The following is a 20,506-nucleotide window of genomic DNA, read 5'->3' on the forward strand; positions in this document are numbered from 1 at the left end:
TATCAGTCGGCGCGCAAATTAGATTATTACTGTAAGTCAATTTGGCAAGTGGACTGCTAACAGCCGATTTGCAAATTAGATTACTAACACGCGCCGATGTATAAAGAGTGGACTATTACCGTAAACCGACTCGCAGGATAGACTACACCTACTATTATTAGCTACAACTACTATACGATACTATTAGCATCGCCAGAATTGCAAATTAGATCCTAAACGCTAAAAGACGATCGTCAAGCGGACCGGTGCCGCCGTTCAATACGCGCGAATAGGGTTGCTATTAGCCCATTTGCAACCTAGATTACTAAATATATAGTATCAACCGGCTTAGAAACTGGATCGCCGCTTTTAGTTAATTCACGCATGGGATATCGCCGGTGTTAAGAGATCGAAATCGTGGCCTGCGCTTGTCGGCGAATTTCTACCTGTAAACCAACCACCGAAATCACCGTTATCGGTTAATCCACGAAATTGCACGTGTTCTTGAAACCCAGCTAACCGCGACTGAAACGTCATCGACGTTTCTTTCGTTCTTCTTTCCCGCCCTTTTGCTTCTGTGAAAGGGCAGAAAACTGCCAACGATCCTCGCGAGGCTCGCGAGGGCTCCGTGGAACAAACGGCGGAACGTAACGATGTCGAGCGACACGTATGTATATTGGGATCTATTAATATGCAGTCAAGCCCGATGTTAGACGGTGCTTAGTCGCTTGTCACGCGTATTACGGGCCAGCACACCCCCTTAATGCGTTGTCAACACCGCGATACCCGACATGACTCCTCGCCGCTCGTCTGTCCGCGATCTGTCACCGAAATGGCAAAACTGTTTAACAAAACTGTCGTCGGCTAATGATTCTCGGGGTTCGTCCACCATCGACCGTTTACCGCCGTTCGCTTCTTCTTAACCCCGTTCAGAGCCACTCGAATTCGAGTTGTTTCACTCGCGAACGACCAAGCAGAGATTTCGAAACGAGTTCTTCTTCTTTTTTTTTTTTTTTTTGCTATATGAAATTCATGGAAATGGCATATACGACGACGGTCTCGATACTTATGCGTCGCGTTGTTCACAGGAAACCCGCGAACTTTGGCAATAGCGAGGGCGGTGGAAATGAAAAAAGTTCCCGTGGACGTGGACTCGCGATCCAGCTCGTTCCTGAAACGCAATTGATATCGCGTTATCTCGCGGCGGACATCGGCGTTGTTAACGGCTGCCTCGCCGGATATTTATCGCCCTGCTCGAGTGCCGCACTCTAGCGTTTAGTTATAAATTATTTTTCACCCACTGCGGTTTCCTCGCCTCCCTTTTTTTTTCTCAGCTGAATCGTAATCTCGTATCGATTGCCCGTCGCGTACAATTTGACACCCTTCCGTCTCCCTCGCTCGCGAGCCTCCACCCCTTCTTGCTCTTCTTCTGGTCGACGAAGTAAAGAAAATTAGAGGACTCGATGTAAACGCATCAGCGAGGGCCTCCGTCGTGAAAGAAATATTAACGCATCGGCCAATCGGCCAGGCGATATCCTCGACGTGTCCTGAATAAAAATTTTATAACTTCTCTAATTTATAGCGCAATAAAACGAAACTTGGGAATAAAAGCTGTCCTCTGCGTCTTTCGAGAATTCTTAGTGGTCCCGCTTCGATATCTACGCGCAACGTAAATCTCCTCTTCTACGTATTCAACCCTGTGTAACGCGATTATGGGGTGGTGGGTGGGAATGCAACCTGCGCGTGTTATTAGACATTGATAGAATTAATATTTCATATTGTTTACTAGTCAATTGTAATGTAAGAATAATGAACGTTCGATTTTCCAGAATGATCGTTATTGTCGATCTACTAAGCGAGTTATGAATCAGTGACGATATTATTGATTCGTAAATAAAACGCGTTATTACCAGGTCGATTTATGCAGCAGAGAGAAGTTGATCGATCCGCAAAATGTCAGCTACTCTATAAATAATACCAGTGATAGATAGCCGCTGATTTATAAAGTAGACGACCGCTATCGGTCGATTTGCAAACGAACTTGCTGCCGTCTGTCGATCTCCGAGCCAGATAAACTTTTACGTAAGCAGACCTGGAGCCATCGCTGGGATAGATGGTTTATGATTTCAGGCTCGTCGTGTCTCGTTATTATAAACGTTCGCGCTGTTAGGTTTATAATAAAGGAGATTCGCGATGCGCCACGGATAAAGGGCTCGAACGAGGGGCCATTTTTCAAACCGCCCCGCGTAAGTTTAAACCGGGGATTTTTTTCGAAAAAACAGACGTATTCCGTGGGACGATCGTATCTCCGCGCAAATTGAATGATTTACGCTATTCGGGTGAAAAAGAAGAAGCAGTCGAAAGTGGCTACGAGAAACGCGCAGCAACACGGGACGTACCTACATAAATTTCACCTTGCGTGAATAATTTTCAGCGTGCGCCGTTGCTGGCGTTCGATTCAAAATAAATTTGAATAACAGAAACGCTCGACACGAGAGCCGGGGATGATTAAAATAAATGTATTTGATATATTAACACGCGCAGAGGATTTGCGGGCCGAATTGCGCCCGCTGAAACTTTTCCAACGAAACAATCCGATCCTCGCCTTTAACGTCAATGAAGATCGCTCAATTAGCGTGGAAAAAAATACAAAAAAAAAGAAAAAAACAAAACAACGTTCTCGACAAGCTTCTCGCGTGAATATTATAATATTCACTTGGAACTCTCGTGTCGTTAACATTATCTCGCGTGATCGAGGCGAAAATTTGAAAGGAGCAAAATTTGTCCGCGTTTAAACGGTGTTTGAGTAACATCCAACGGAGCTTACCCCCATTTTATATTTACGTGACACGGTATAGTACTAGAAAACGCATTTATCTTCGAAAGTAAAGCCATTAATTTCGAGTAACTATACGACCGGGATAAAGATAGACGTCATCATCGTTCCAATGGTTAAAGTGGTAATGTATACACAGCGATAAATATTTTGTATACCCACGTCTGATATATGTACATATAATTTGTATTCCTCGCTGGTCGTAATAAAAGGATGAAAATATTTCGGTCAATGCAACGCGTTGTCCGCGTCCAACGAAAATAAATAAATAGGTACATCTGGGAACACCGAGGGTTGATGAAAAATATCGCTCGACTCAGTATCGTGCGATATCTATATAATATATATATTCTCAATTATTTACTTTGGTAAATATGGAGTCGAATTTCGTTTCGAGTCGAATGAATTTGCTTAAATAATCAGCCTCAAATATCGTCAGCTATGTAGAACCGAGAGAATAAATTTTACAGTACTGGCTTCTTTTCTATCTAGAAATTCACGTTGCGGAGTTATAATACCATAGCGAGCTTATACCGATTTTTTGCCAACTTCCACGTACAAAAAGGATATAAACGGACTATTCGTTCACCTTTCGTTGTGTACGTTTTTCCTTTTTTTTCTCTCCCTCTCTCTCTCTCTCCTTTCTACGCCCTCCGCCTCGTTCCTCTCGGTACGAGCAAACATACTTTCGCGTTCTGTTCGTTCGTCGCCTGCGCAAGTATGATTGAACCGTGCGCGAGACAATCTACAGGGACGGAAAAAAGCGGGAAGGATGCGCGCCACGATCGTGGGATTAATCGAGAAACACGTACTTCCGGACGTTCGTCAATTTGTATCCCAGTGGCTGGCGATATCTCTGTTTATCGTTTAATTGAGGAACGCGCGGACCAACCGGTTGCCGTCAAATAAATAATCGAGGACGTTCCTCAAGTCGAAAACCGAACTTGTCGATCCGTCCGCTTGTAAACTCTCTGTTAAACCGTTGATATTTTTAAAGCGCGACAACCGCGCAAGAAACGCCGCCATTCGAGCGTCCATCCACCGCCGCCAGCGAGTAGAATCGGTTCGGTACAGAGAGAGAGAGAGAGAGAGACGGGAATGCCTTCTTAAAACGCGATCGATCCGCTCGTGTCGTATCGAAATTATGAAAACCATGAATATATCGAAGGTCGTTGTTAATCTTCATCTCGCGCGATGAATCAATTTGTAAATGAGACTTGTATGCCTGCCTACGCAGTTGCTATCGGTTAGCTGAGAAACAGTAATGTCGCCGCACGGGTTCGATCGGTATTGATCGGTGATAATAGCGGTGATTTCGTGAGCTGGATTCTTGGAATGTGTGGATTATTGTTGTCGAAGCAACGATTCGAAAGATCGAAACGGCAGTGCCGCGGACTGGTACTCATAAATTTTCAAGGCCGATTAAAGCGAATAATTGTTGCAATAGCGCGGTGGAAAAAGTTGCAAGAATTGCTTAGTAACAATTTAATGAAACGGAGAACAACTGGTATGTGTATGTGTGTGTGTGTGTTCTTTTTTCGATTGGCTATAGCACTCACGACACTGGGTATATAACGATGTGTTCTATAGATAAGGTGTACATACAGACGTACAGATTTGCAATTGAAATGGATACGTCTCCAACAATTTATACTTTTTATTTTATCGTGAGGTGAAATAGAAATGTTTAATTCATCGGCGTTAATTCATTGTAGCGTGGTAACGATTACGCTAATAATAGATAGCTGTACGTATATACCTACATGCGAGCTTCAAATTGTTCGGCGGAGCCCTATAACTCGAACTTAACATTTCCATTACTTAATTAAGACTCGAGATTAACGATATTTCTGGACGCCGAGTTATAAACGCCTGCCGTTGAATTAATATCAGGTAATTATGAAATTTACTCGCATTTTTCTTCATCTCGAACAGCGCACCCCTTTGAACCGATGAGAAATGGCATCGACGAGACTTAGAGCGACGCTACACTTTTACAGAGAAACTATTCGAAGATATACACGCGATTGTTCGATGCAAGTTTCATCTGGAGAGAGGAAGACACCTTATCACGAGGTCAACCTTGTACCAAAGAAGCGCAAAGTTGTAAACGTGATTTTCGACATCTCCGCGTGATCCTCCCCCAAAAATAGATAAGCCATTTTCGTGGAAAATCGACAATGCATCGTGCACTATGATCGGCGATACCGCTTATCGGGTATGGTCTCGACGGATAAGTAATAATCGACAAATGTTTGCGGAAACTTTGTTCGAGAGGCAGGCTTATCATTAAAATTTTTTCTCATCTGACTCACCGTCGCTCAAGATCCGCTTCTGTTCGTACCACGAGCAATCGATCGGATCATTTTCGTAGAAAAATAGCGGAAGATCGATTGGAATTGAATTTCTATCTTTTAATATACAATTGTTCGCTTTCTCGAAACTTGGACCGCCTCGAAGTACGAGGCATTCGCGTGCACCTCGTATCAATTTTAATTTGGTACCCGATTGAAATTCGCGCGGGAGATTTCGCGCGACGAAGAAATCCGGTTCCGCGTCATCGTTCCATCAAATTCCACGCGATATCCACCCACAGTTTAGCATTACAAATACCGGAACCCGGTAAAGGACAAAAAATACGAGGATACCAGCAAAGCCTATCACCACGCCATTCACCGCCTGCACTTCTTATCTCCGTTTCTTTCCAAGCTGCGTGCCGTGAGAGATTCACGAGGGTTCCATGAAATTTCACGCGGACAATTCTTTTTTCTCTCTTCTCTACCCCTTTATTCCCCCCTCTCTCTCTCTCTCGCTCTCTCCACGCCTGTCTCTCTCACTCTTTTTTGCCCCCGCAGAATTCGATCTCAAAGGAATTTCGCCGCTTCGGATATTCGTCCGAGTAATCAATTAGCCGCTCGACTTTATGGAAACGAATTCCATCGACTCTCTACTAGCCTCAACTATAATATCATTACGCTGCTGTGCGAGAGAGAGAGAGAGAGAGAGAGAGAGAGAGTGATCGTACCTCTCGACGTTAATTTCCCTATATTGTACAGGATATCGTAACGGTAGTCTCGCAATCGCGCGTGTTCCCAACAAATGCGGATGCTAGCTTTCCAAATGCTCGTTGGCGAGAAGTTCGCCTCGCGAGCGGGATGGAACGAACGATGGAATTAAATCGAACGTTCCTCGAAAGAGACGCGAGGCGTCCTCTGGTCCATCCGAAGAAGGAAAATCCGTTCGCGTCCGAGCGCAGCGGAGATCGATGGACGATCGTAAGAATTCGAGGATCGATTAAACTCGAAAATGCGCCGCGAAAGCTGGCAAGAAGTGTGTACGTGGCCGTTTAAATCTAATTTACATCCAGCGTTTACCTTTCTTCTGCCTATTCGCGGTTTAATATGTTAATGTCGTAAGATGAACAGTTCGCAAAATTGTGTCGTTAGACCACGGTTGAAATACACCAGCAGTGTTCCCCGTATCGCGGTGGCTCGAGAGCCGTTCCTCCAAAGGGAGTGATTTATACCGTCGCGGCTAAAGAGTTAATTTCACGGTAAAATCCACTAGTCGACTTCTAATTTTATTAAAGCCGATCGAAGCCTTTGAAAAAACCGCGCGGTGTGCACGATCATGCTACCGGGCCGTTTTACTTTCGAACGGGGGCCTGGCTGGCTGCTGCGCCGCGAAAAAACACCAATTCACCTTATTATCACTGGGGAGTAACAATTGAGAGAAGTAAGCGTTTAATGAACATTTTTTTTTCCAATTCGCTCGCGCGAACGCCGCGTTATTTCGAATCTGTTCCCGCGCGGCTCGAACGGAACTCGCCTCAGGGTAGGGGTGGGGGGTAAAAAAGTATCGCGAACACCGGTAATGTACATAAATGCAGTCGGGAAAAGGCGAACTTTCGTTCCAGTCCCGCGGCTAAATAATCGACAGAAAATAAACTTTGAAATATCCCAGCGATCCGAGCGGATAGAATATACGTTGTTTCCGTCTGGTTTCTTTGCGCGAGTTACGCAAAACTGTGATCGATGATCGTTTTAATCGAACGGCTAGTGAACGACATTAAGAATACCCAAGAATTGTGTTCCCTGGTAGGAGTTCCGCGGGAGTTCCAGCGTGAGATATGCAAATAATCAGTTTGAAGAAACACTCGACTGGTTAATGTAGTGTTTGCCTTTAAAGAAGGTCTCATTAAAATCGACGGTATTTGTTAAGATATTCAATTGATCGCCTAGGGGGTCCTTGACAAAATATTCAATTTACTTGGCGCGGATGGGGCACACGTCGAATAAATCAATCGCGCAGGGAGGACGGTGCCTATGAATTAAAGTTAATTGTTCCATCACGGGACGCCATTGTTGTCTATAAATAACGAGCGCGGTGAACGACGGTTTTTCGTTCGTCTCGTAGCTAAATATCGGGGAAAAAAGGAGACGATGGGTCGGAACTTTCGTTCGACCGGCTGTCATTCGTTCGTTCGACGAGTATTTATTGTGCCACGCTCGGGGCGTCGGACAGGAAGAAACGACGGTGGAGGAAAAAATTACCGTAATTACGGTTCATAAAGAAGAGAAACCGCAACGAGAGATCCGCAGAGGCTAGCAGGGGGGAATTTTGCGCGCGTTTCTGTTCCGCGTAACGGCGTAAAATTACCATCTGAGTGGAAAAGTCGTCGAGTTTCCAAAAATCGAGGCGTTGCTGGTTGGTCCCAACGAAATTTCACGTATCCACGATGAAAACAATTTTCCATGGAACTCTGTTGTCAGAGGAGGAGCTGAATATGTCTGAAATCTCGTTTAAAACGATCGGAGAAAGTTCGCGCGATCGTTTTCGACAAGGGTGCACCCTTATCGCCGCGAATTTCATCTTTTGATCCGTGGCAAGCCACGAGCATCGCTACGCGCGTAATTCTGTAGAAAAAAATCGCGTTTCAACGTCGTTAAGTACCCAGCAATTGTTCCTCGATAGCCGGTAGCTTCGAGAGATAGTAAATTTGAAATTGTATCATTATCGGGGAAAACAAACGACACCTACATTTGTGCATATCTCGGTGATAGCGCGATGATTAACACCGGACGTCACAGGCGATTAAAAATATCGTCAGAATCCACCATCGCCACGAGGTAAGCCAATGGGGTGTTGCAGTTGTTGCTCGCTAACTCGCGACGTTCTTCGTGACTGGAAAATCGTTCCTGACCATCCAAGGCCGTCTTAAGCTTTGCCAAATCCAAGGAGAACGCGAAACGGCGCAATAATTTCGTCGTCGCGACGACTGCAAATCTTGTTGGGTCGTCGGAACGATCGGTTTTTATCGCGCGAGGCCCTCAGCCTCGCTCGAACGCGAGAGAACCGAACAATCCGGGGAATCGCGTAGCGAAAACGCGAACGCCGACCGAAAATTATTCGATTGCCCCCATGAAGACATAACTTTGCGCGATAGTTGGATAAATCGAGCAGTGAAATAATAAAAGAGAGCGACGCGGACGAACGGATGAAAATGAAATTGGCTAATGAAATTGTCGCGTTGATTTTATAATATTTTTTTTTTCTCTTTTAGGAACGCACTCCGATTTCGAACGCAAGGACGACATTGTCGGAAATATTTTCAACGTTTAGCTCGGATATTAGTGTTGGTCTCTCGCTTACGCTACTCGTTCGAGGCAGTTTTTCAGGGACCGGTTTCCCTCGACGCTCGTTATTCTCTATTTGTTTTCAAAATCGTGTTACCTCTCGTTGCCACATTTTTCAGACATGATTCAGTGCCATTTTCAACTGACAACGATCATAAACGTTAGATGAAAACTGGATTCGATTCGAAAGCGTCGAAATGCACGGTTATTCTTAAGGGTCGCCAGGCGACCGAAGTTTCTAGTTGGTCCAATTCGCAAACGAACACTTCCATACTTCTATCAGTCACCGATTCGCTATTGATTTACACGTTTCGCCGGCATTCGTGCGCCGCTGTTTCGAATCCATCAAAGTGTTCGTACACTTACGAGCCAGCAGAGTGCATCGTGACTCACGCTGGACCGGTACTCGAACTTGAGATCGCGAAACGAACGATCCACCGCCGTCTCCAACAACGAGAGACGCCAAAAATGGCCACGAATATCTCGCTAAGAAGTTATCAGCGGAAAAGGAGCAAGGAAATGTGCGTAGAACGCAGAACGCGGCTGCCTCTCACTCGAGCCTGGCCAGCCACGGTGACTCGGTTTTAAATCAGAGCTAGATTTCTCGCAGAAAAAGAGGAAAATAATTATCGCGGTTGACGCGGAAACGAGAACTCGAAGCGCAAAACGCAACGTGCTCCATAACGTCAGCGGCAGCAGACTTAGGGTGTCAAGTGGCGTCTCGCTGGTTGCGTTTTGGAGTCGGGTCATCGCACCCAAGCAACGAGAAACCTGTCCCCGACTCGCGTTTTTCCAGCCAGCCAGCCAGCCAGTCACGGGGATCGTCGGAAAGGAACGCGCTGCCCGCGAGATCGAGCGAAGCCTCGCGTTTTCGGGGAAACCAGCTGCCTGGCAGTTTGCCCTCCTCGATTTTCGTCGCGATCCAACGCGGCTGAAACGGCGTTTCCTTATCGTCCACGACGAAACGAACGCGGCTCCCGTCGATAACGCGACTCGAAACCGACGGAGCGGTCCTCCTCGCGTGTTTCGACGACGCGAGCACGAAAAATCGAACGGAAACACGGAAACTCGAGTGTCGCGACGCGAGAAGTCCGACGGAGAACGACTTCGAATCGAGTCTCGATGACACTCGCGACCAGCCTGGCGCCGCCGACGGCTACTGTCGCTCCGACTCCGATTCCTACCGTTTCTCGATATCGTGCGCTCGTTTTTACTCTCGACTGCTCGTTCATCCCGCTGTCCTTCGCTCGACGCGATCTTTCTAACAGTTTCGTCAAGGTTTCTCTCGAAACGGAGCAGAAGTCGACGCGATTCAAGAGAAAACGAACGGTTTCTCGTGTCAGTGTATCCTAAAACTCTGTGTAAAAGTCGACAGTCGATGGAGAACGTTCTGGTTAACCGGACAGACGATCTTTTAGAAAGTTCTCAAGATCGCAGCACTCGTTCAATCAACGTTTCCTATGGATGTCTGAATTTCGAGAAGGGCGCGGAGTTTATTATCTCGCGTCTCGTACGAAGAAACACACTTTAAAGAACTATCGATCACTTCTTGCTAGAAACGAGACCAACTCAAAGGAGATTCGCTCGCGAGACAGGAAGTATCGCACGGAGACGCTTTAAACAACGATGCAGACTCGTTCGAAACGATCCTACGAAAGCCAGCACTAAACACCATCGACGCTACCGAATATCAACGACAAACTTCCGAAACAAACTCCGCGACGCGTCTCGTAAGCGATTCTCGGAAATCGTGCGAGCGTCGCAAGCGTCCTACAGAACCAATACGAGTGGCTATCAGAATTCGACCACTCTCTCTGGTGAACGAACAACTCGCCTCCCCGATAACTTCGTGGACACATTCTCCTAACTGTCGCTGACGAACGTCTCGTCGCACAGCGATTGATGCGCGCGGATTCACTGTCGATCTCGCGGCGAGAGGAAAATCGCGAACGACTCGAGGGGCTGTCTTGTACAGTTTTTTCGAGGGCTCCGACCGCACAAGTGCACTGTTGGCCGCGTTGGTCGCGTGGGTGATAGATGGTTCACTTACGGGTCTCGTTCACGTTTCCCACGGCGGCGTTGATCAGCAGAGGCCCCTGGACAAGTTCCTCCTCGAGGTGGGCACGGCTTGGTCGGGCCTGCTTTCTCCGTGACATCCCTTCTTGCCTGTTGATCGACTGGTTCGGCGGTTGGCTGGCTCCGGGGGTGGACTTGGCTCCCGAGATCTCGGTTCGAGTCACGTAATCGGTCCACGCCGCGGCGGGGACCGCGCCGGTTCCGCACTCGCCGATTCCGCTCGCTGCTCGTTAACCGATTCACTGCTGTACTTCACCATCGACACTGTCAGGGAGCCGCACCTCCCCGCGCGCGGTAATCCACTTCCTGAACGATCCCATGCGGACAGAACGCGCCGCGGCGAACTCAACTCGGCGGCCAGTAATAACACACTCGAGCCATCCCGAAGCCCGCGCACTATCGAGTTTCTCCCAAACGTGGCACGTGGCGCGCGACGACTCTCTCTCTCTCTTTCTCTCTCTCTCTCTCTCTCTCGCTCTCTCTCTCGCGCTCTCTCTGTTCCACTGTATATATAGATATATATATATATATATATATGTACTTCGTGTCACACACTAAACTTGATTCTTTCCTATTTTTCCTCCTCTTTTTCTCTCTACGTTTCGTTTTCTATACCCGTGGACCACCGACGACACACCAGGGTGACGCTGCGCACGTGTACCACCGAGCAACTATGTCCGTCTGTCCACGCGGGACACCGCGTGCGTGCGTGCTTGTCTGGCTTGGGTGCGTGCCTACCGTACGTCTGCGAACCTGTGTCTCTACGTGTCTCTGTGTGTGTATATATATGTATATATATGTACGTGGATATATATATATACATATATATATATATATATATGTATGTATATTTATATATGTTTATATGTGTGTTTATGGTTCTATATCTCGCGCGAAATCCGCGGCTCTGGTGCCTCGAGTCGGCCGGACGACGGACGGACCAGCTCTGGGCCTGACGTCGCGACGCCCCTCTCCTGCGCTGACCGACGCTCCCTGGTGGGGGACGGAGGGGAGAGGCCTGCGCGCGCTTGTCACCCCCACCGCTGACTGCTCGTACGCCCCACCACCGCGGTCCAGCCCTTTCCAACGCGACGGTCGCTCGCCAGGGGTGGGATCAAGTTCAATGTGTACTCATGAATCTGAATCAATTCGATAAGTACAGCGGCCGAAAAAAAGTATCCGTATATACCGTGAAACGTTCGACTTCCGTTGCCGTTCCAGCCCGCGTACGCGATGGTAAATTAATCGCCCCTCGCCTCGGAACGTGGGAACTTCGCGCGGCACTTTAAGGGACCACGCATGCCGTTTAAACTATCGGATACTGATTTCGAAAGTTCGTACGAGGTTTGCTCGAGCTGTCCATCGAGAGGATCGCGATCCAGTTCGCGGGATCGAGGTAATTTTATGCTCCACGCGCGCGTACGCGTTCCCCTCCGCGATTTTTATACCGCGTCCCAACGAGCAGTTGCAAGTCGCCGTTCCGTTATTACGGCGTAATGAGCGCTCGCGGGTAAACCTCTTCGACTAGCTACGGGGATCGAGATCGCGGTGAGAAATCTGTGACGCTATTGGGAGGACGTTCCTTGTACCCGCGAACGCGAATGAGAAACGTGGACTCGTAACGATTACAGTAATCTTGCAGTGAAACATCGAGTTTATTAAGACACGAATTGCTTCCTGTAAATGCATCTTTATTCACGCGTCTCTTCGAGCTACCAAGTGTTTCCGAGAAACCAACGAATCTCTCTAGCCGCTCGTTACAAAGCAGCTTCCTCCGGTAATCGTGACAATTGCCAAAAACCGATAGCCACGGAGACAGGATCGACGAAAGTGCTCGCGAGCAGGTCCCAGCGGCTGTCTAGAATAAAGAAGCGATCGGTATCTCTGTTCGTATCGTTAATCCACAGGCGGAGCAGCCGCGCTCGTTACTTATCGACGGTTTTCGCCGAGCGGATCGAAGGAAAAGCGAGAATTTCCGTGTGACGGGCTCGGATGATTTTCTGCCTCAGCCTCGGTTGTGTTTCTGTTAACTCCCCACTCGAGTAGACCGGGGTTCTCTCGGCTGGTTCCCCTTCCGGCGCGTGTACTCGCCCCCCTCCCAACCCCCTCCCACCAAGCGGACCGGCTGCGCGGGGCGTGGCCTGCGTCAGACGCTGCACCCGCCCCCTTATGCATTATTATACCTCGCCACTCGTGTCTCTATGATTTTATATGCCGCGCGAATATTCCACAGGCCCTCCCCACCAACCGCGCGAGATTGTATTCTCGTCGCGGTGACGCGGTTTTTACAGGCGACGCCGGGGAAAACGCTCCGCCGCGCGGCGTCAGCCTTTTCCGCGGTCCGCTTCTCGTTCGACGCTATCCGACACGAGCCTGGGAGGCATAGGTGTTCCGCTAATCTCCCGTCTCGATCGTTCCTCGCTCGCGTTACAAAACGCCCCGTGAACCATAATGGTGGGCGATTATCCCGTCGACTCGCGATGCCTCTCTCTAGAATGCGTATTCGCTCTTTATCAGACGCCTCTCGTGCAGTTCGTTACGCGAGGTCCATCGAAAGAGATGCTTCCAGAGTACTCTAGGGCATCGTTTCTCCAGAGAACGAGTAACCGCCTGCTGGTGGACGCGTTCGCAACCCTTGGCGTTCGTTCGAAGCAAAAAAAAAAAAAAACGAGCCTGGTTAGCCTGGCCCTTGGAGCGGCGCCGCGTAGCCCATTCTGGGCTCGTCTTTAAGGTGTCAGCGCGCTTTAATCTTCGAGTGCGCCCCGTCCAGGCTTCCTTTTACCCGATTGCGTTGCTTTGAGGCCGCCGGTTATACTCTATCACGAGGATACAGGGTGGGGGAGAACAGGTGCATCGTAGGAGTATCGACGATTCGAGCTGGCACACGGTTTTTGGGTACCAGAGGAGGTCCTGGGTTCTCTCGGGTACCTGCTCGGAAATCCGCCCGGCTGCGTGCACTTTTATCGTTGAAAATAGCGTAGGTATACACCCGCCTATCCCCGCGTCCCTTTCTTTTCCCTGCTCTTCGCACCCGTCCGTCGAGTCCTTCCTGGTTGCATCTTGAATCTGTGCGGTGGCCATGGCTGCTCTTGCCCCGCTCGAGAGCAACCAGAGAGGTTTCCCTTCGCGGTTTTTTCGGCTTTTGTGCCGCGCAGCTTCCTTGCGGTGACGTTCCTCCGAGATGGTTCGCGGTCAAATGCTACAGGATTGGGCGTAGTCGGTTATAAAGGCGACGATGGTACCGTAATGGCGAACGATCTTCGATTGGATACTGTGTACGATTTTCGTCTCGTCGAATTGTCGTTCCGAGTGACGAGAAAGTTTAGCGTTCCAAGCATTCTTTATTCTAATACGTAAAATAGTTGGGAAACTGCGTTGCACGTAACGGCACGTGACTTCGTCGAGAAAGGTGGGAGAGAAAAAAATCGAATCACGCCGAAGGTGGGGAAGAAAAAAATTGAATTATGCTACTCATTGCGTTCACGGAAATAACGGGATGCCAGATCTGCTTAGGTAAATCATTCAAGTTTTCCGCTGTTTCTTTTTATCTAAAGTAAGATACCGCTTTGTCAGGTTAAGTCGCGTGACTCACTCCATCGGCTGCCAGACGCCAGCTTTTACTTCGCTCTCGTATCCGTGCTACTGTCGCGTTACGAATGCTACATTTTTTCAAGCATCCCATATCAATCGAACGTCTTTCGCGACGACCAACAACGACAACGACCATCACTGTTCGACCGAACCACCGATTCTCGGATTCTCGTTCGAACCTCGAAAGGGAAGCAACGTCGAAAAAGTCGCGCGAGCCACCACCACCAAAGGACAAGCTCGCGAAACACGAATTTTCCTCGCACACGAATGCCCATCGACGGTCCTATTTGCATGCGCACAGCGAGACGCGAGATTCGAGCGTGTCCGCGCGGGCGCGCGCGTTAAACGAACGGCAAACACCATCCCCGCGAGGCGCACCCGTTGCATTAACACCAGCGTCCAACAGCCGCCTCCCTGCTTTGTCTTTCGGACGGTTTACGATCGGTAAATTTTTGCGCAACGAACTGCGGCTGGTCCAGGTTAAGGCGCAGGTAAAACGGAGAAAAGGGTGGCCCGCAGAGGCGCCGGCGCCGGGTTTTGACACCTGCGGTGGTGAGTTTTCACCCTCGCCTACCTGTCTCGCGCGCCTTTCCCAAACACTATTCCGTCGACCATCCAGGGACTCTCGTAAACGCGTTGCAATAAATAATTCTTACGTTCCGTTTCGAGCTCTTCCTTTTTTTTTCGCCCCTGCGGCAGAAGGCGAAAGTTGAATCGGTCAGGGTTGGTCCGTGCCTCGATGATGGTCCAGGGTAAGTTACGTTCGCGTTCTCGAAGGTTTTAGCGCTCGTTTCCTTTGTTTCGTTAGAGACAAAGGCAAAAGATGGATGAAATTTACTATGAAATTGAGAAACTCATCGAGGAGGATTTAGAGGAATAAGACTGAATTTTATTGTTTTTTACTCTGACTTCTGTTTAACTTGTCGCGAACGATGTAGTGAATAGTTGAAGGGTTAAGGGACCGCGAAATATCGGTTGCTGCATGTGGCGGGTCCTCGCGAAGGGTGTTAACGCCTTTGAAGAGAGGACGCTGGCGAATCGACGTCGTTTAGATTGCGCTGCATTCAATTAGACCGCCGGATAAAGAGTCGCGCTTTCACCGCGACGACCTTCTGTCCTCTCGTCCCTCTTTGTCTCCCAAAGTGGAGGCTCGTTTCGTTTTGTCCAAAAACGTCGCAGCGATATTTTCACTTTTTCACCGTTGTAAAAAAAAAAAAACAAACTCCTCTTCCGGCTGCCATTTCGAATGGAAATTTATTCCGCGCGGGGTTCCACGTACGTCAAATCGAAAATATGCGTAAGCAATTTCTGTGACTCTTGTTCTATTTACGAGGAGAACCGCCTCGACGGTTGTTGTCCGCGATAATTCGTCGTTGAAAAGGCCCGTAAACGAATGCTAATTCGAGGCGAGCTGTGCCACGCTCCTCGCGCGGCCTTATTCTAATTCAAACGGGACACGTTCTTGCAGCGAGAGACAGTTTAGCAACGAACAATACTAATTGCAAGGTAGAAAGTGAAATTATCGGATCGCAGGACTGCGAGGGCATAATCCGCGAGGGTAACTGGACAGGCGACTAAAATTAAATTTCCTTCGCCCTGTCTCTCGTGGAAACGAACAACTGGCACAGATGCAGAAGGGTCTTGGAGAGGCTGAGAAAGGTGGCAGAAGAGGAGCAACGACGATCGAGGAGCGTCAAACGGCGCAGAGAAGACAAAACGTGCGCGTTTCACCGCGCGCCTCGAAAGCCGAATAAATTAGCCCCGTTTGATCGAGAGATCGCGATTCCTCGTTGGGTCCTCGAGCGTAGGAGCCCCGGGCACGGTAGCCGTCCAGGCGAGATCGCGACGCCGATGGGGTTAGAACAGGTCGAAGTCTCACGGCCGGGGTCCAGGGATACCGAATCGGTATAAACCGGGTAACTGGAAGAACCGGGAGCGCGAAGGAGCCCGGGTTTATGGTCCCTCCGTACCCGGGGCCCAAAAGAATAGATATGACGTATTCATGAGGATGCCGCGGGTCTGTCAGGCAGATGGCGCAGCGATAGCGGCGCGTCGAAACCCCCGGTAGAAAAACACGAAATAGTTATGGCTCGCTCGAGGCGAGACCGGACCTGTTTTCTATCACCTTTCTTCGCGTCCCTGCTCGCCCCTCCGCCCCACCTCGCCTCGCAATAAAATCCGATTTGACGTCAATTTATCTACGGATATTTCAGCGACCGCGGCGGCCCCCTTTTCTTCTTCTTCTTCTTCTTCTTCTTCTCCGTCCGCTCCATCCGCCTCCTATGCCTCCTCGTTGCGCATGAATTTCGCTGGTAACCGGCTCCTTGGGCCCGTTGCCCCCACCCCTCGAGGCACCCCGTCTTTTTGCCAGCGACTTGCGTCGCTAATAAGATCGTGCAGTTACCGATCTGGATCGTTAGGGATCGAGATATTGAGAATTGGATTTATTGGCGTAGTTTCTTCTTGGCCGCGGGCGGGAGGGAACGGGCCCCTCTCCGCCGTGTGGTATCGTCGCCACGGCTACCACAACGGGAGAGGAACGTCAACGGGGCCCCCGGTTCGGTATTAATTTTGCATTCTACAAATTGCTCGCGGCCGTTTTTCGCAACCGCTCGAGGGATCCTTAATCCGTCCGAGAGCACCGTTTAGCGTAGGAAAATTGCCAGCGAAACGAGTTCACCGCCGATCCGCACTTTTTTTCTTCCTTCTAACGAGCTAACGGAATCGTTGAGCGATGCAGTTGTTATGCAGTTAGTAACATTTTTTTTCTCCCCCTCTCTATCTCTCTCTCTCTCTCTCTCTCTCTCTCTCTCTCTCCCTCTGTCGTTTACCACTCTCAATAAACCGGCGAGGCGGTGTGTAAAATCGATAACGGTTGTCGGGGATCTACTTTAATCGGCCTGGCTGTTTCATTGTGCGACGCATTAGCCTCGGTAATTAACGAAAGGACGGCAATAAATCTGTTTTATTCTCGAACATGATAGACGAGAATCGATAGGCATCAATATTAATAGCTGTGTCACGAGACTAGTCCCATTACTAGTTGCTGTTTTGCTGGGATATGAGGAGCACGGCCGGCCTGGTTCCACCGGTCTCCCCATATATGCTAGTCGGTAACCTCCATATATACGAGTACAGGTGTAAAGGTGGATACACTGTCCGCGTGGACATCTTGGACGGTGGCTGCGGGATGAAAAGCCTGTACAACTAACAAATACGGTCGTAAACCAGAGAATTCCCTGTATGAGGGACTTTGTCCCGGACTCCCCGAAGCTTCGATCATCGGACGGTCGTTACTGAAAAGTGTCGCCGCAAAAACGAACACGACTCGTCCCTGTACCAATCTACCTATGCGCGGGATAACGCCGCATTTGGATTTAACGGCTCGCTCGAGATCATCGACGACGATCGAATCGACCGCTCGTACGCTGTGTACTCGATTTATCGGGACTTTAACGGTCTCTATGAAAAACGAACTCGGGACGTGGATACGAACGTTTGAATTAGAATCGAGCGTCGTTTGAAATGATATCGAGAATCAGCTGGTTCGCGTTTGATAAACGTTCAGGTGAATACGCACCCTTAGAGGGCCTCTCGACTCTCCCACCGCCTCTTCTTCGCCTCCTTGCCCGTTCTTTCTCGCGCACTTGGACTTTTTGCCGATGAAGGTCGCTGCGAGAATACCTGCCGCTCCTTTTGCCGTTCTGTCGGCCGAGTACCGCGAAATCATGCGATTCCTGGTTTCGCGGAGAACATTGTTACAATCAACGGGGCAAAAACCCGAGGAGGAATATTTCGTTCGCTTTTGACAAGGATGCCAGCGTTCCTTTTTCCTTTTCCCCCCTCTCCTCGCCTCGCTGACCGTATTTGTTCTGCATTCACGCCTATCGCGGTTGATTGACGAAACCTTGCCTCGCTCGCAAAAAGGGGTACATCGCGTTCAAAGAGTTCCAACGTCTCTCTCTCTCTCTCTCTCTGCCTTATAATATTCAGACATTCCACGGTAAGAGTGGAATAAAAACGAACGCGCACTGGTGGATACCGTTCCAGTTCTATTCCGCGCGTTACATATCGGTACCCAACATTCTCCGTCATCGATGGTTTCCTTTCGATCGATCCCCCTCTCCATAAGTTCGTTCCATTATTCCATCGTGGCTCGCTACACTCCCACGATCGAGCATTTCCCGAACACTCGTCTGCCAATATCCTACCCCGTTCTCCGGGCAATAACAATAATAATGCCCGTCGGGGCTCGCGATGGCGGCGGCGGGAAGCAGGGACGCGGCCAAGGCCGGCAGAAAGGGGCCCGGGTCGGCCGATCGCGGATCTCGGTCGCATAAATTTGTTTTAATTGCCAGCGACGTTACATTTTGCTTTAATTATGCCGCATTATCTGGGAGGTAAATTAGGTAGGCCCGGCTCTCGGTCCATCTTCCCCTCCCGCCTTTTTCCCCACCCCGTAATCCCCTGGTCCCCTCGTACCCTGACTGTCCCCTGTCCCGGGGACAGTTCGCTTCTATATGTAGCGATGGGCGTTCGATTCTTCCTGTCGTTTAGTGCCTACGATGTTACTTAGAAATCGTCGAGCGGCTCGCTGCTTTTCACCTGCCGGGAAAAATCCTGCCGTGACTCTCTCGCATGCCGCGTATCGTTAATAAACGCGACACGCCTCTCGCAATTAATCACAGATAAAAGCGAATTCTAACGAGCGCGTAACCGTTCTCCTTTCACAATTCATTCGGTTCCATATTAACAACCGGGTATCGCGTACGCTCGATCGATGAAACCGGCGTGGAAACTTGACAGGCCTCGATTAGTCGTCGACGAACGCGCGAGCAACAATCCGACCGACCTAGCTAGCTGGCGAGGCAACCGAACGAACCGTACAGACAGACAGAGAGAGAGAGAGAGAGAGCGAAAGAGAGAGAGGATCTGGTTCCAGACGACGACTCGAAGCGTCTTGAGCTCATCACTAGCCGCTTCCAGCGCGGGTCCACCACCGGATAGGATCTTTCTCCACCCGCTCCTTCTTTCTTTCCGGCCGATCAGGGCCCCGCTACGGGGCCCGCCACCCCAATTCCCTGTTCCCTCAGAACGGAGAGAGCGTGTGACAATTTACTCGGCCGATCTCTCCGGGCCTTCGTCCGCCTCGGATCCCCCACCCCCTTTCACCCTTTCTTCTCTCGTTCTTATAGCCGCGTTATTTATGCGGGGTCCGGCTAATAAACATATGAACGCCCGTGGCCTCTCTCGTGAGACCAGGCCAAGCACACGCACACACGCTCTCTCGCACACGGACACCCTGGCCCCGGCATTGTCTCGTCTTATTAACAGCCGGCCGGACGATATATCTCGGTTGTCCCAGCCGCGGCTGGCCTCCGGGAACATCTACCGACACCTTCGGGAAAGGACAGGGTGTCATAGAGGACCCGGTGGAACAACGCGCGCGCACGCCCACGGACACTTTGGGGTACATTTTTCCTCCTCGGAGAGGAGGATCGGTTGAAAAGCCCTGCGGTTCGCCAGGAATTCCTTTCCTCGCGACGCTGCGATCCGATCCGATCGAGGTGTTTCGATTCTCGCGCCAGTCGACGCTGGTACCCGAGGATCGCTCCAGATTCGCATTGAAATCGAAAGAGCCGAGCGGAAAGAGTCCCCGTTGAATCACGCGCGCGATCGTAACTGGACGCAACCGGCGAGGTAATCTCTCGATCGTCCCCTCCCCGGAAGAGAATAGCCGGCGCTTTCGACGCGCGTCCAAGTCGAGCGCCACGTCGAAGAGTGCCTACTTGGCATCGATCGCGTCGCGATCCCGCTTATCTCTCGATCCGAGGAAAGTACGCGCGGCGTGCGTAGATCGTTAGAGAAAGTTTGACGAATGCTCTCTCGCCGCGTTCGAAAGCTCTCGCGAGAGCGTGGCCTCCTCGAGAGCGTCCCGCGCGATGGTCGCCAGCGCGGGGAGACAGGAACGAGAGAGGCGGAGAACGGGCAGTTCCTTTCGGACGAGCGCAGAGGGCCAGTTTGTAGAAGCGACGCCGGCCGTGATGTCAACGAATATTTATTTAATTGGCTCCGCGGCGGCGCGACGTCGAACGTTGCCGCTGTGTTATGCGGGGGCGATCTCCGTCCTCTCCCTCCGCCCCCCAACGGGGACGGTACCCCCCAATATTATCTTGGAACGTGTCCCACCGTCGTGGGCAAACCGATCGGCTATAATCGGGTGTCTCATCCCCTCTGTTTCCCCGGGGTCCAGTTTTTTAAGTGGATAAAGTGAGTGAATGTTTTATTAGCCGAACGGAGGACAGCGGGGGGAGGGAACCGGTCCTTTGCATTCTTCCGATTTCGCGTCAACACGGTGAACGCGATATCGCGTAAACGCGCGACAACG

The 20,506-nt window shown here is 50.1% G+C and overlaps 1 protein-coding gene and 1 long non-coding RNA gene across 4 annotated transcripts in view; both read right to left on the reverse strand.

Moving 5' to 3' along the window:
• The window catches only part of Salm (spalt major), a 58,951-nt gene extending 47,933 nt beyond the window's left edge, over nucleotides 1-11,018 (reverse strand). For all 3 annotated transcript variants that reach the window (XM_076893512.1, XM_076893510.1, XM_076893514.1), the window contains exon 1: nucleotides 10,502-11,018. In XM_076893512.1, the coding sequence (XP_076749627.1) occupies nucleotides 10,502-10,607 (106 nt within the window). In that variant the 5' untranslated portion in view covers nucleotides 10,608-11,018. The remainder of the gene's footprint in view (nucleotides 1-10,501) is intronic.
• Nucleotides 11,019-11,113: 95 nt separating this feature from the next.
• LOC143422743 (uncharacterized) lies at nucleotides 11,114-11,454 on the reverse strand. Its single transcript, XR_013101753.1, has 2 exons — nucleotides 11,349-11,454; nucleotides 11,114-11,298 (listed from the first exon to the last, which is right to left on the reverse strand). It is a non-coding gene; the product is annotated as an uncharacterized LOC143422743 (long non-coding RNA).
• Nucleotides 11,455-20,506: the final 9,052 nt, after the last annotated feature.

The sequence above is a fragment of the Xylocopa sonorina genome, chromosome 4 (genome assembly GCF_050948175.1).
Source record: "Xylocopa sonorina isolate GNS202 chromosome 4, iyXylSono1_principal, whole genome shotgun sequence".
NCBI lineage: Eukaryota > Metazoa > Arthropoda > Insecta > Hymenoptera > Apidae > Xylocopa > Xylocopa sonorina.